This window comes from Ixodes scapularis, unplaced genomic scaffold (genome assembly GCF_016920785.2).
Source record: "Ixodes scapularis isolate PalLabHiFi unplaced genomic scaffold, ASM1692078v2 PGA_scaffold6__148_contigs__length_123643588, whole genome shotgun sequence".
NCBI classification, from domain to species: domain Eukaryota; kingdom Metazoa; phylum Arthropoda; class Arachnida; order Ixodida; family Ixodidae; genus Ixodes; species Ixodes scapularis.
In genome coordinates this window covers 4,181,138-4,195,902 of record NW_024609881.1, presented here as the reverse complement: position 1 = coordinate 4,195,902, position 14,765 = coordinate 4,181,138, and the positions used below count along the sequence as shown (strand labels likewise).

Here is a 14,765-nt window from a genome sequence, read left to right as displayed (position 1 = left end):
GGGATTCCGCTCCCCGTTTATTCGTACAATAAAACAACTCTACAAAACACTCAATTTAAACTACAAATACAAGCTACATTACACAATTATTTACAAATGCACGTTAAGCCTAAAGCTAAACACAAAGAAGGCCCTTAGGCCTCGCGTCCCGCGATATCCTAGATCCGGTCGCCACCCACTTGCCTGCCAGTGCCTGCGTCTCGGTCGCGTCCGGAGTTCTTAGAGGCCTCTCGCCCCCTGCCCCACCGAGTATATCTATCGATGGGCGAGGAGGTTTCTCCTCACCTGCCACGGGGGCGCCTGCAGCGCCCTCCAGTGGCTAGGAGAGAAAGCGGCACGTCGGGAGCCGAATTCGAGATCCCGATCGACCCCGCGGCGACACGACCATGTGATCATGTCTGAGGCGAGGCAGCTACGCAGCTGCCTGGCGGCCAAGGATTGGCAGAATGGTTTGATGGACGCCCTCGTGAATGCACGGTGCGCCATAGTGTCACATAAAACAAAGTAAAATTGAGTGGCACTAACAGCTTCATCCTGGAGCCAGAACAAGCTGCCACGCATAGCAGCCTGTTTTGCCATCTCACGGTCAAGCTGCCATGTGCTACCAGAGAAAGGCACCACAGCTTGTTTTGAAAACATATACTATGAACCTTTATTTTCGCAGACCCATTTTTCGCAAATCGGTCACACAGGACATAATCTCGGCCCCTAAATTTCACGAATTCCAGATGCCTGCCTTGAAACTCCTAAGGATAGAAATTTCTGTGTGCCCTCAAATTCTGCAAAATTTTAAATTCGTGAATATCACGAAAAATAAGAGCTCAGAAACATTGAGGGTTTTACAGTAAGTGGCTAGATCAAAGAGCCCGGTGTCCGTGCTGCAAAGTGATGCTGACGTGCTGTGTACCATCAAACTCTTTGATACCGACCAAGCATAGACACCGCATCCGTTATTCCTTTGGAGGAAGTTTGCAACTGCAAGGCACGGAAGGGTGTCTATCGAGCGCTATTACTTTACTTGACTGTGTACAAGAGTTGTAGCATTTGCAGGCAGCTGAAGGTACTCAAACTTTAATGGTTAAAAATTTTCGACACTTATTTATAATTTGAACACACTGCCAGCCGCCAATTGGCTGCCAAGGCAGGGGTAAGATAATGCAACGCACAGGAAGCAAGACAAACATGGGATGAAAGGAAGCTCTTAAAGGGGAGCTCTGGTAAAATATTCACGGTCATCGATTTTTATAAATTTTCACCACACACTAAATATCCACCCCAAAGTCGAAATATGCATTTTCTTGCGAGAGAATTAATTTTCAAGTTTACGCGCACGCCTCCAAATCACTGGCTAGTGCTCTACTGGCAACAACGAGCAGCGGCGGTGCTGGGATCATTGCGACGGCAAATGTATCCGAGAGCAGGTGCTCCCTTCTCTACAGTGTTGCGCGTTGAAGCGACAGTGAGCGTCTATGGTTTTACGGATTGTGTCCGGTTTAGGCTATTTGTGGCATGCAATGGAGGGTGGGGGAATCGGCGCTGTGCCGTGGGGTACAATAACACTACCGATACATACGACAGAATGACATCTCATTAGTTTCTGGTCGAGAAGTCTCTGCGACGGAAGTGGGTTTGAGCAGTCCGACATGAACGCTTGATCCCAACGTTCGCGTCGTGCTAGGAAACAGTTCGCACTGTGGTAGCAAACAAAGCCTCTAATATTACTCCGCTTCTGAAGTGACATCTTGGTGCATATGTTGCAAAATCGCGAATGCAGCCGCCACTGGTGGTTCCTCTGGAGACATTGGCAGGGGATCGAATGCGAACGGCGAGTGGTCCAAGATTTAGTCAATTTGCCAGTCATTGTTTGACTCAGACAAGCTTGTTGAATCATAGTCCATTGTCTACCATGGACAATCGCGATGGCTTTCTGACTACTTCTGATGCTCTAACGACTTTCTGACGACAAAATGGCAAACCACTAAAGTTCCGAGTTAGTTTCGGCTTCATATTTTCCAGCTAAATTCAGTGGGAAAATTTTTTCACCAAATTTAGCGGAGAAATTGTTCCACTAAATTTGGTGAGGAATTTTTTCTGCCAGATTTAGAGGAACACTTTTTCTGCTAAATTTAGCAAGGAATTTTTTCCACTACATTTGTCAACAAAATTTCCCCGCTAAATTTAGTGGAAAGATTTCCTCACCAAATTTAGCGGGGAAATATTCCTGCTAAATTTAGGCGCCGTAATGACGTCACGAGGGTGACGTCACTCGTGACCCTCGTGACGTCATTACGGAAACTTCCCATAATGCAACGTGCAATTACGCCGACGGCGACACCGCTCAAGCCGGAAACAGGTGCCCAAGAGCTGCGCTCTGAAAGCTTTGGGGAAATTTATTTTGCTACCCTAGGCTCAATGTCATGTACTCCTCTTTCAGAAAATATGTTAAGCTGAAAACGTTCACATCGACGCCAACGCCAGAGCTCCCCATACTGCTCCGTTTACACTAGTAGTGAGAATAAGCTCCAACCCACTGAGACATATAGCTTCGTATAAACCATGGCAACCAAGTCAAAAGAGTAGCTTTGCTTGCAACGTACGAAGCACGGATGTCCCGGTAACTTGTGGTTGTATCATAAGTTTATAACATAATGTAAGAAAACACCCATGTGTGAATGGACCATTACTCTTACCTTCAACTGAGTCCAGAGGTACAATTGGTTACGGTGCTTTCAAGAAAACATGACGCCAGGATCAAATTTGATGAGCTTTACACTCACGGAAGGTTCCTGAAGGGTTAACAAATCCACAGCTTCAATTCTTGACCCATACATAAACATTTCAAGGGCACGAAAGGCTGCAGCGTCTCTTTACATTCTAACCATACCGCACAAGTTTTTGAAGCGAGCTGCGCTGCCTTCCTCTGATGCTGCACTTTCATAGAAATTCCACGGGTCCTCAAAGGCAAATATGACTGTTCACAGAAGGTTTCAGAAACCATCTTCAAGGGACAATGACAACCGAGCAGAAAACGTGCCCTTCAGAATGTAGCCGTGCAGCCTCCACCACACTGCAAGCGGCCAACTATGTGATATGGCAAGATTGCCGATTTTGAACTTGCAATGGCCGCATACTCGGAGCAGGGAAACACAATCTAGCAAATCGTCAGAGATCAGTCATAGAGACACGAAGTGGAGCACAAGGCACACTGAAAAAGTGGTCGGCACACCCCGAAAAAATGGAGGGGAGGGCAGACTAATACATAAATAATTTAATTATTTTTTTTCTTTATATTTGCATGGTGCGGTTTTTATAACAGCATGCAATTATATGGTACATGCTACTCCAACTTATGGTTACAGTTTGTATTAAAACTAGAACTAACTGATTTTTAACAATAGTTTTGCTCTACAGCACTTGGCAAAACTCACCGTGAAGTGTTTGCAGGGGTACTCTATCCAGACCTCGGCACAGCTCATGTAGTCCTGCGAAGAAAGGGACAAAGGTTTTACAACTGCACACTTCGTTGTATTTTACAGGTTGCATTCTGTGCCTCTCCTCCATGATCCAGAAAGCCTGCTAGTACTGCGTGTGTGCGATTGTAGCCTCGGCATAGCCGCCACAATGCCAGCAATTAAATTAAGCTTTTCATTGCACGAGCATGCACACAGGGTGGAGCAAACTTTCACGGAAAGAACTTTTACCCCGGCAAAAATAAACCGGACGTAAACAGACTGCCGCATGACTTATGTAGGAGTTGTGTTGCCTCACGATTTCTGAAGTGTCCTGTATTAGCGACTCCGCCGAAATCGACGCTGCGTACCGGCAACGCCGAGAAGCTAGGGAGGGGATGTCGTTTCCACTGTCGTGTGCTATCGCTGCCTGGTTTTTGTAGGCAGCATAGAAACAAACATCACTTCCACTAATTATTTGTATGCTTCCGCCCTGTCATTCCTACGCACTGACTAGAAGAAGGTTTCTATTGTCGAAAAATCGCTATGCTTTAGTATGCAACACCGATTTTACGCTACAGTGCAATAAATTTATAGTGGTCTGCGTGCTGAACAACGAAAACGACCTCCTTTCGTCCGCTATTCTGCCTGACCAGCGCGCCCCCTATAGTTCACAGGAGTCGCGAATAGACAGGCACCCCTCCCGGCCAAAACGGGACGTCTGATCATCCTATTTTAGGTTATGTGACCTCAGTAAAGTGACCTTACAGGCGACGTCTTGTTGCTTCTTTCTGTTCATTAAGCTGCTGCCAGCCACATGGGAGCGTCGGGACCATCCATCTTGATCACAGATGTCGTAAATATGTCGTGACGTTCTGAAGCGGCCCGAATGAATGGGACCTTTCCCTCTAGATCATTGTGTCAATTCCATGGTCGGCATTTGGGGAGGCGGTCTTCCGTGTCGTGAACTGTATAGCCGATCCCGGAGGTGGCACAGGCGCAGGCTTTGGTGAAGATGCCATTTGACGTGCTCTCAAAGCCACACCATGTTGGTGACGTGCAACAACAGAAAATAAGGATGCAAGCGACCATGCTTAGCGTGACACTCCTGAGTGGGCGCATTAAGTCCGTGCTCCAGAGCACGAGAGTTTGGTGCTCCTTTCACTAAACGGACAGGAGTGTCATTGGAGACTGACACTCGAGCGCGCTCTTCGTGCACCAAGAATTTCTCGGAGCACGAGTGACTTCTTTGCGCTCCGTGACGTCACGTAAACAAACAAGATGGCTGCGCTGCTCTTGAGACCGTCAAGACGAAAGGCGCAGCCGGACCGTTGCCCCTTTTCAGTTGATTAGGGCTTAATCCAGCAGGTAAAAACGATTTGATATGAAAGCCAAGACAGCAATTAGCATTCCGAAAAAGGTTTGTTTGTGCATCTCGCCTGAAAAAGAAATTCTTCTGTCAAACGGTAGCGCGCCGATAGCACAGTAACAGAAAAGTTGTCGAGATGAGGAGACATTCACACCGCTCTGTCCCTATTATAATGCTTAGCCCAGCGAATAAAGATACTTCGATTTGAAAGCCGAGACATCAGTGAGCATTGAGGAAAAGGTTTGTTCGTGCGTCTTGCCTGAAAACGAGCTGATCTATCGAACGAGCGTGCCGATAGCTCGGCGACAGAAAAGTTGTGATGAAAAGACTCAGATCGCTGCCCTGCTTAGAATGGTTAGTCCAGCCGCAGCGAATAAACAGGGTCGGACAGTATCGCGATACAAATTTATTGCGATAGTATTTCAGAGATACATTTCGCATCTGTATTTCTGTATCGCGATACAGTTTTTTCACCAGTATCTGTATTCCTGTATCAAAATACATTTGAACGTTTTTTTGTATCGCGATACAATAAGGATGAAATGTATTTCGTTACATTTCTTGAGAAATATTGTCCCCCCCCACCCCACCTCGAAAGAAGAAGTCTTAACGCATTTTTTTATTTTACTTCTGAGGGCACCAGGGTTAAGGAGATGCTGGGGCATTGGTACTACGCTGACCAAGGTACCTTCTGATTCTCCAAACTATTTTTCTATGCGTCCTCTTCTCTCTTCTGAGAATTGCTGCGTAATCGGGGACTCGAACCAGGTGGCGTGCCAGGAGTGGAGTCAGAGCATCCTCTGCCGCAGGTCCTTAGGAAGAGATTTCTTGATTTATTGTTTGCTGGCATCCAATGCTCGCTGCCAGCTAACCATCTCTCTTGCCTTAGCGTACACAGCACACCCAGCCGGCAAAGCTGAGTCACAAACCATTGCAGCACGAACCTGGCGGTGGTTCACTTGAAATAGTAGAATGACTCACGCAGTGAAGTTCAATGCATATCCGAATGCGTCTCCGGCTGCACCCGTAATATTGCACGGCTCAAGGGTACGTCATCAGTCGACGTGAACGTGACCCGCTGCTTTGGTGATCCGAAACCGAGGAAGGAGGCCAGACGTTGCCTCACTGTGCCGACCCAGACTTCGTACACCTGTGACTTGTCTAGAGCACGCTGTTTCTCGGAGAGCTCGCATCTGTGCCAGCACTATCAGGTCCAATCCACGAGGTCCTTGTTCGGAAGATGCTAGGCAAAACTTGAGGACTGCAATCTGTACGTGCGTCAGTGGCGGAGGGTCGGTTGGAAAGACCTTCACAACAGGGATGCCACCGTATCGTTTTTTCAACAATAACAGAAGATAAGACATGTGCTCCAGGATGCTTCAGATGGTCCGCTATTCTCAAAAATTCCAAATGACATTGCCTGCACAATCTTAAATGAGGTCACCTACAATGAAAGTATGTATTGCCCTTTCATACAACAGCGTGGGTAAAATTACATGTTCAAGGCCACAAATGCAGATAAAAAATACCAGTTCAATCCACCGTGACGTCATGTGATCAATGTTGACAGGGGCGCCCTTATTCGACAGGGGCATGGTGACATTTTGATGGGATTTAGGGTGACAGCATTTATTTAGAGGTCAAAGTCTTTTCGCATCACTTGTCAGACATACAGGATATCAGGGAAGGGACCGTACTCAATCCTTAATGGAACTTTTTTTTTTTTTTTGTGCCCATTGAAGACTTTTTGTTGTCCGAAACCACTACCTTCAAGGCAAAGTGTCAAGCCTACGGGAAAGTAAAAAACAAATTCGAAAAAAAATTGCATTATCAGTATTTCTGCCCTCCCTAAAATGTATTCCTGTATTTGTATTTCCAAATACTTTTTGCCTCTATTTAAAATGTATTTCCGATCAGATCGCAATACATTTTTAGATATATTTCAGTATCAGTATTTCAACTACTATTTTAATGTACCTATCCCAGTATTTGTATTTCCAAATACATTTTTGAGTATTTCTGCCCAACCCTGCGAATAAAGATATTTAGATTGGAAAGCTGGAACACCAGTTAGCATTGCGGGAAAGGTTTGTTCATGCATACCGCCTAAAAACAAATTGACGTGCTATCGAACGACGGTGTGCCGGTATCGGCGTAGCTTCCGTCTTGCTGCGAGACGGAACTGACAATACCTGGGAATCTCTGACAAATTTGAGGGTTTCCTGAGTCGACGAGCAGGGTCATGAATGTTGTCTTTAATTTAAATCGGAACAACAGGCGTGGTCAATAAATTGATTGGCCAAGGTAACCTTCCACATATGTGCACGAAGCGAGTCTTCAAACCTTTCAGGAATATTAAAACGTTCGTAGAAACTTCATAACGTCGCCGTCTCTTTCGCTCTAGACTCAGCCGCTCCCCACGGGCCTAATTATTTATTTTCGAAATATTTTCGGCTTCTGCCACCCGTATCCACGGTCGGAAGGAGCTTATGTGGCTCGTCGATAGTTTCTGGCTCTGTTCCAAAACTTCCATGACCCAACTCTAGGGTAAAGGTGGTTATCGAAAACCTACCCGCATCCAGCGTTTCTCTATTTTTATTGTCATGTGACATAATCCGCCAAAGTAACTCGGATCCATTCGAGTAGGTTTGGAATGCAGCCTCGGTGTGTCGCGCTCCTGTACGCTATGCATCGTTTAGTTGCTGCCCTCGGAGTATGAAACTCGGAGTGTCGGAGCAGGAGTAAAGGACTTAACGCGCCCACTGCAACATGCTAGAAGTGTTTCATATCAGTATTTGGCCGAGTATTTCCAGCCCCCTGGCGTTGAAGCAATTGAGTGGGTTGCACAGAAAGCAACAGGGAGCATGAGACTGTTTCCATCGAATGGATTTCGCAAACTAACAACGCCGACTCACGGCTGGATTCTTGAGCTTGGAGACCACTTTCCAGACTTCGTTGAGGACCTGGAGCTTCTGCTCCTCCGGTGGATCGGACACCAGCAGGCACAGGCCCAAGGTTCGAAACATCACGTGCTGCAAGGACGGCAAAATATAAAAAATAACTAGGGAGCGTGCGAATAGTGAAACCTTAACTTGAATCAAACTCGAATTGAATAATAGTGCCGAATAGCAGCCAAAATGTTGAATGTAGAATCTAATGCAAAAACCAAATATTTTATTCGCAATGCTCACAGGAGTGAAAAAGAAAACTGCATAGATCAGGAGAAAAAATTGCGGTGGCTTAACTCAGCTACGCCAAGATATACGTAGCACGAGCTTATGAGCACAAAAAATTAGAGGCACTATCAAGCGGCTCCAGTGCAGCGTCAGACTCGGCTACTGTGCAACGGAGGCGCACAGCTGGGCAAGCGGCAGCGCCAGTGCATCTGCCGCGGCTATGACGCCACTCCTCTGCAATGCGCAAACCGGCGAGGCGGGCCCGGCGGCGGCTTCGCGTGGCTCTTATAATGAGCCATGCTCATTAAGCAAAGCGCGCGGTGCCGTGCTCATTATGCGGAGCTCCGCCACTGCCGCCACAGGATCCGCATAATGAGCACGGCTCGCATAATGAGCACGGCTCATTATGAAGGCCATGCGAAACTGCTCAACCTCGGCCAGTGCAGCTAACGCTACAAAAGCCTAACGTGCATATTCTCCTCCAAGGCTTGTGGAACGAAGAGATGCCAGCACAAATACAAACGGTGTCAAAATTCAACTTTGAGGGTCTTTACATGGAAAAGTAACAGCAAGGATCTGGTACGCTGGAGCAGAGGACTGAAGATTGATTTCAATCACCTGGAGATCTTTTGATACATGGCGCCTCCTCCAGAATAAGCCTACATTAAATAGCGGGCACCCCGGACTGGATAAAAATGGTGTTAATGAACACACTTGACAAACTTAAAACACAGCTGACAGACGTGTCCACCCATCCACGTGCGGATATGCAGCGTTCTGGATAAATGAACGGATATAGCCAAATCACCTGTATCAGGTGACGTCTCATATCACCTAACCTCGCTCAATGCAACAGGGAGTCAAAGGTTCACAGAAGGGATCAGTTCAGCTATTGCTGTTGTTTTTATTTTGATAATAATTTACAATTTTATGGACATAACCAAGAATATGTGCGTAAGGCTGGCTGCAGGGGTTGGTAAGATACCGGATTCAAAATAGTGACACGCATGATATACGGGTTTTCGTCGAGTGCATCCAGGAAGCTGGGGGCACGACTACTTAGTCCAAAGAGCACGGGAAACAAACTACTTTCCGTCGAAATGATTTGTTATTCATGGCTTCTGAATGCAGGCTTAATTTAGATCCAGTACAGGCCTGCGAAGACTATTTCACCACATGCGTTCCTGGACAAAACCAGAAGTCTGCCAGCAGTACTGATATTCGAAATATTGAATTATTCAAAAACTCGATTACTAGAAATATAAAAGCAAAATCTAATTATTCGGGCAATCATTATTTGATTCAACTTCGAAACTCAAATATTTGCACACCCGTAAAAATCTTGTTTCAGACACAGGTGTAAGCAAAAAGGGAATTATGAGAATGAACCCCCCTTGAAAAAAAAATTATCTGGTCACCTCCCCCACTTTTTATGCCAAGCTCCATAGCCTAAATAAAGCCATAGCCACATCCCTGAAAACACTGTCACTCTTTCAGATCCAATATTGTTTAAACAAAACAAACAGATAATGATTAAAAAAATTAATAAATCAGGTTTCTTTCATTTGAACCAGATTTATTAATTTAAATCAAGTTTATTTTATTTATTTCAGGTTAAATTTGATTTAGAGCACCCTAGCTAGGAAGAAGTTATTATGTATCACTAAATGTATTTTATAAATGGGAGATGGATGAATTAACCCATCAGATTATTGAAAACAATGCAGAGGAAATAATTATTGTACATTTAAGGGGTACGGAAACAAAAATTGAAATATTCACATTTCGTCTGGAAATGAGTCAAGCATGACGGATAATAACCGTAAATGATTATCGCACGTTTGTATTTTGAACGACTGACTATATTTTTCATTCCAAACGGTGCACTCGAGCAAGTGCTCGAAGAGAAGCGAACGGAGAGCGCGATGCGTCGTGGGATATCCGACGCAAACAAAAACAGAAAGAAAAAAAGAGTTCCCGCGTTCGTGGCATAGTAAGGCTGGCGTGGTTATGAGCTTTGCCGTTGGTGGCGTTGCCAGCGTTGTGGTGGTGTCAATAGTGTCAACGCGTTACAACCGAGCCGTTCTAAGTACTCGTGGGGTGACGAGCGTGTGGCTGGCCCAAGGAGCACATAGCTTCCACAACACTGTCAGCTTAGGTCTGAACGGGGTGGGGAAAGCAACCTTTGTCCAAATTATGAGCGACTGGCTAATCTTCTAGGGGGAGGATGGCTGTATCCGGGTGCACAAACAAGGCTCCAAGAAAGAGGGAGTCTCTCCTTTCCGTCTTCTCGAACTGTTTGGTTCAAAGCGCGATTTGCGAGTTGAAAAGGAAAGTTAAGAAGGAAAATGTTAAAATTCCAAAGGACAGCACTACTCCGATGGAGCTTGCTACGTTATGACTATGTAGCAAGTTCCCCAACGCTGCTAGATTACCTCCCAAATAGGCTCCGCACGCATCTGTCATGATCTTTCTCGAACGTGGACGAAGGGGGCCGAAGCACCCGCCGAGAAGAGACGACACGCAGCCTGGTTGTGAGGGTGGACGATGTCTGACCGGAGCGGCATACGCTCAACGGCGTTTATTCGGCGCGGTGATCAATGTTGCCCGCTGAGCCAGGTGGCCGCAGACGGGCGGACTGGAGGGGGGCGCTACATACTTGTTACAGCATCCAGCAGGTGCACAGTGAAAGGTTGTTTAACTAGCTTTAAAATTAGTTTGTTTGTGCCTTTCAACGTGAGCCTGGTGATTTTGAGGTTATGCTGCGACGTGCAACACATTAAAGCTATAAAATGAGTGCTGGAATTTCGTTTCCCTACCCCTTTAATGTACACTTTAGTTAACAACTTCTTATTGATGTGAATCCTGCCACACTAGAACAAAAGCAGCTAATTTTTTTAGCAGTTAAAAAGCTTTAACAGCATTTTTAACATTTTGATTTGCTTGCAATATGACATCACTTTTCTTGTTTTCCTATTGTCATAAAGATCCTAAACATGCCCTTCCCCTTCCCCCTGAAAAAAATTCTTGGCTATGGCACCAGTTTCGGACAACACAAAAAAGAAGCTCATAAAATGCCCTCAATGTCTTTACCAGATAAATTGTGGCAAGAGATGACACCGCCGAAAAACAGAACTGTTCTCCCTGTCTGTATACTTCTGCTTCACCTCTTAGCAGTGTAAAGGAACAGGTCCAAGAGATTGTGACAGGCAAACAACAATGGAGGCTGCGGCACCTGGTTGGTTATTAAACAAAGATGTGTTTTGTAGAAATAGCAGTGGTCAGGGGCGATTTCACAGCCCGTGTTTGCTATTTTTGTGGTTAGAAGTCGAACGACATAGCTGTAATGATTTTATCTTCATTGCTTTTCTGTTCTGAAGCCTAACAAGAACCTGTTTTTAATTTTTCGGACTTTGCATAGGCCCGGCGTTTCACAGTACATACAAAAAATGCATCCCAAATTACGAAGCACACGCTGCGCAAATCTGCGAGGACGGTCGGAGAGAGAGGCCCCCCTGTCCCCACCTTTGGAAAAGTGGCGTCGTCGCACTCCTTCATCATGTTCACAAACTCCAGGGCTCTGTTTGCAATGAACTCTGGCTTGAAGGCAGTCATGATGGAGTTGAGTAGCAGGGCACTGTAATTGAGAGCAATGCAGACCCACACAATCATTTAAAATCAAGAGTGTACTTTGTTGGAACACTCAATATCCTCTCAAGTTGCATCACAGTATGGTTTCCGAAAGGGCTTCTCGTGTGATAGGCAACTGCTTGAATTCACTCATGACCTTCATGGTAATACGAACACCAACTCTCTAACCGATGCCGTATTTCTTGATTTTTCTAAAGCATTTGATTGCGTACCTCATCCCCGTTTAATATCTAAACTCTCCTCACTTAATCTTGATTCTCTAACTCTCTCGTGGATTCGAAACTTTCTCTCGCTCCGCTCCCAGTTTACTGTCAATGGGGATTTTCAATCTGACATCTCTAACGTAACTTCGCGAGCCCCTCAAGGCACCGTCTTAGGGCCTCTTGTGTTTCTTATCTATATTAACAACCTTCCTAATTCGCTGTCCTCTAACATACATTTGTTTGCAGATGACTGTGTATTACACTGAAAAATTAATCATCCAGATGACCATCTAACCCTTCAACGAGATCTTGACAACATTCATAACTGGTGTGACAAATGGCTAATGCCCCTAAACACGCTGAAATGTAAATTACTTCATTTTACTTGCAAAAAACCTTTTCCTCATTCCCCTATTCTCTTGGTAACATGCCTGTTAGCATTGCTTCTTCTTACAAATACCTGGAAGTTCACCTCACTTCTAACCTTTCATGGATCACCCACAATAACAATGTAATAGCTAATGCTTCTCGAACTTTAGGATACATTAAGCGTAACCTCAAGGCACATCCTCAACTCATATCCTCAACAACATCCTCAACTCCGTAAACTAGCCTACGAAACTTACGTTCGCCCAAAACTTGATTATGCTTCACCAATCTGGAACCCCCATCAAGTCTACTAAACCAAACGTATCGAAGCCGTCCAAAACCGAGCAGCACGTTTTATAACATCGAGTTATTCCTATAATATAGGCGTTTCTACTCTAGAAAGTCAGTGTTCTCTTCCTCTACTTGAAAACCGTTGTAAAATTGCTCTTATGTGCCTCATTCATAAGCTCTACTATCACGATATTAATATACCTATTCTTGAGCCTCCTAACAGATCTTCCCATCGAACCATTAACAGCAAAAGTTTCAAGCACCTAACCGGTAAAACTAAAGTCAGTAATGTGTTTACTAAGTTCCCATTTGTTTTTTAGTACACCAAGAGCGCGTGTGAACCATCCCGCTTTGAAAGTGTGCTTTTCTCATAAGCATGTGACTGCGATATTCCTACTTTTCGAAGTGTTGTTCACGGCGGTTTAGCCCCGTTGAGCATGCTTCTCAACGAGCACCGGTGCACTGTGGAGAAGCAGCAGCTGCAGAACTCGATTTTGTGGGTGTTGTTTCTCTGCATTGCAGCAGCGCTCAGTAACAAGCGCACTCAATAAAACAAACCAGCTGGGATCAACATGAAAAAAAAGAAATTGCACTTTATCTTGAAGCAAATATTGAATAGTGTATTATTCGAAACTATTAGAAAATTTTAATGTTTGCACAATCCATTGCTTCAGAATCTCTCCTAACTGAAAATGTGCCTCGTGCCATAAATATTGAGCTGAGAAATGTGTTCTTTAAGTGAAAGTTTCTTTTGGGACATACTTCTACCTTGGCACTTAGAACAAAAACATTTTTTGGGGAGTCATATTCCGTTCACACTTAAAGCTCATTAACAGACTGGTGACTGCCTGCGACTGGAAGCATTACGACCTCTTGTGATCTCTTATGATGACGGAGTACACTAACACCATCTACTGGGTAGCCGTGCAACGTCCGCAATTGCCGTATATTTCTTATTTCTTTCGCGCATCATTCTTTCATTATTGGCTCGAAAAACTTTTGGCAGTGTTAAGAACTATCACTTCTCATAAATATTAAGGACATTTGATGTTTCAAATACTGCAAAGTGCACCATCAGGGCCTCCTCATAAATGGCGTCGGAGTGTGTTCCCTCGTAAGGTGCAAAAGAGGTCACAATGCACTCATTCATAAGCAGTCACCAGTGTGGAAATGAGCCTTTGCATTGAGACTGCAGCTAAGGCTATAAACACGAGTAGGAGACATTGTCTTTGAAACAATTTGGTGCAGAACGAGCACTTGTGCTAGAAAGGCACCTTTCGAAGCAAGGACTGCAGTCTCAGCTTAAGGAAAGGTGAAGAGAGTACAACAGCAGCACCTACCTGTTGCACTGCGACTTGCAGCGCGCGAGCACCTCGGTGAGCACGTTCTCGGGAGCCCTGTAGGCGACGCACTGCAGGATCCAGTCCAGGGCCGGGCAGTAGAGGGTCAGGTAGGTGCCCATGTCCATGTGCTGCTGCTGCAGCGTCTGCTGCACCAGGGGCCTCTGAAGCTGCAGGGAGACAAGCCCGAGACGTCGCATGCTGCTTCAGAGTGCCAAGTGGAAGTGACTGGGACCGTGCATGCTGCAAAATCCCGTATAAATGACCTCCCCCTAGAGATCACCCATCCTGTTTCTTTCACTAAATGCCCACAAGGTTAAAAATTCCGAGTGATCACCCAGCCCGTCCTATTCTTGTGACGTCCAGTAGGATTCGCCCTAACTGCCACGCTCCCGAAAAAAGAAAAAAAAAAAAAAGGATGATTTTGGGTTACGGCACAAATGCATTAGTGGGATTTCCTCGCTATCTGACATACGTCAAACGAAATTAAGTGCATCTTATTCCACCGCAATCGTAACATAGTAACCAAAGAGAAAGCATGGTACGGTGAAGGCGCCGATAGTATTTTATTTTCACCTTACGCCCTTTTAAAAAAGTGATCGGTAGTTTCCTTTTGGGGGCTGCAACCTCTTGGAGCAAGTTAGCCACACCATTGTGGGAGTGCACAAGTTGTCGAATGCCACCAAAAACGACGTTATTACACATGTCAACACACACACGCCTTTGTCCAAAGTATCGGCATCGGGTAGTTCTCTTTTTGACGACCTCATTAAATGATAGTGCGTTAAGGACGGCGATGTCGTCGTCGGCATTTGACGTGGTTTGCAAGTCCCGATGAGTCCACATGGTTACAGCACACCATTATTCAAGAGCTTGCAAACTTCCGCGACTTGGTAAATTTTCTGAATTTAATTATT

General features: G+C 45.3%; 1 protein-coding gene across 1 annotated transcript in view; it reads right to left on the bottom strand.

The window, feature by feature from the left end:
* The window catches only part of LOC8037786 (VPS35 endosomal protein-sorting factor-like), a 92,305-nt gene that overhangs the window by 43,423 nt on the left and 34,117 nt on the right, over positions 1–14,765 (bottom strand). The window contains exons 12-15 of the mRNA XM_029993274.4: positions 13,849–14,018; positions 11,520–11,631; positions 7,734–7,850; positions 3,429–3,482 (exon numbers count right to left, since the gene is read on the bottom strand). Coding sequence (XP_029849134.1) covers positions 3,429–3,482; positions 7,734–7,850; positions 11,520–11,631; positions 13,849–14,018 — 453 coding nt within the window. The remainder of the gene's footprint in view (positions 1–3,428; positions 3,483–7,733; positions 7,851–11,519; positions 11,632–13,848; positions 14,019–14,765) is intronic.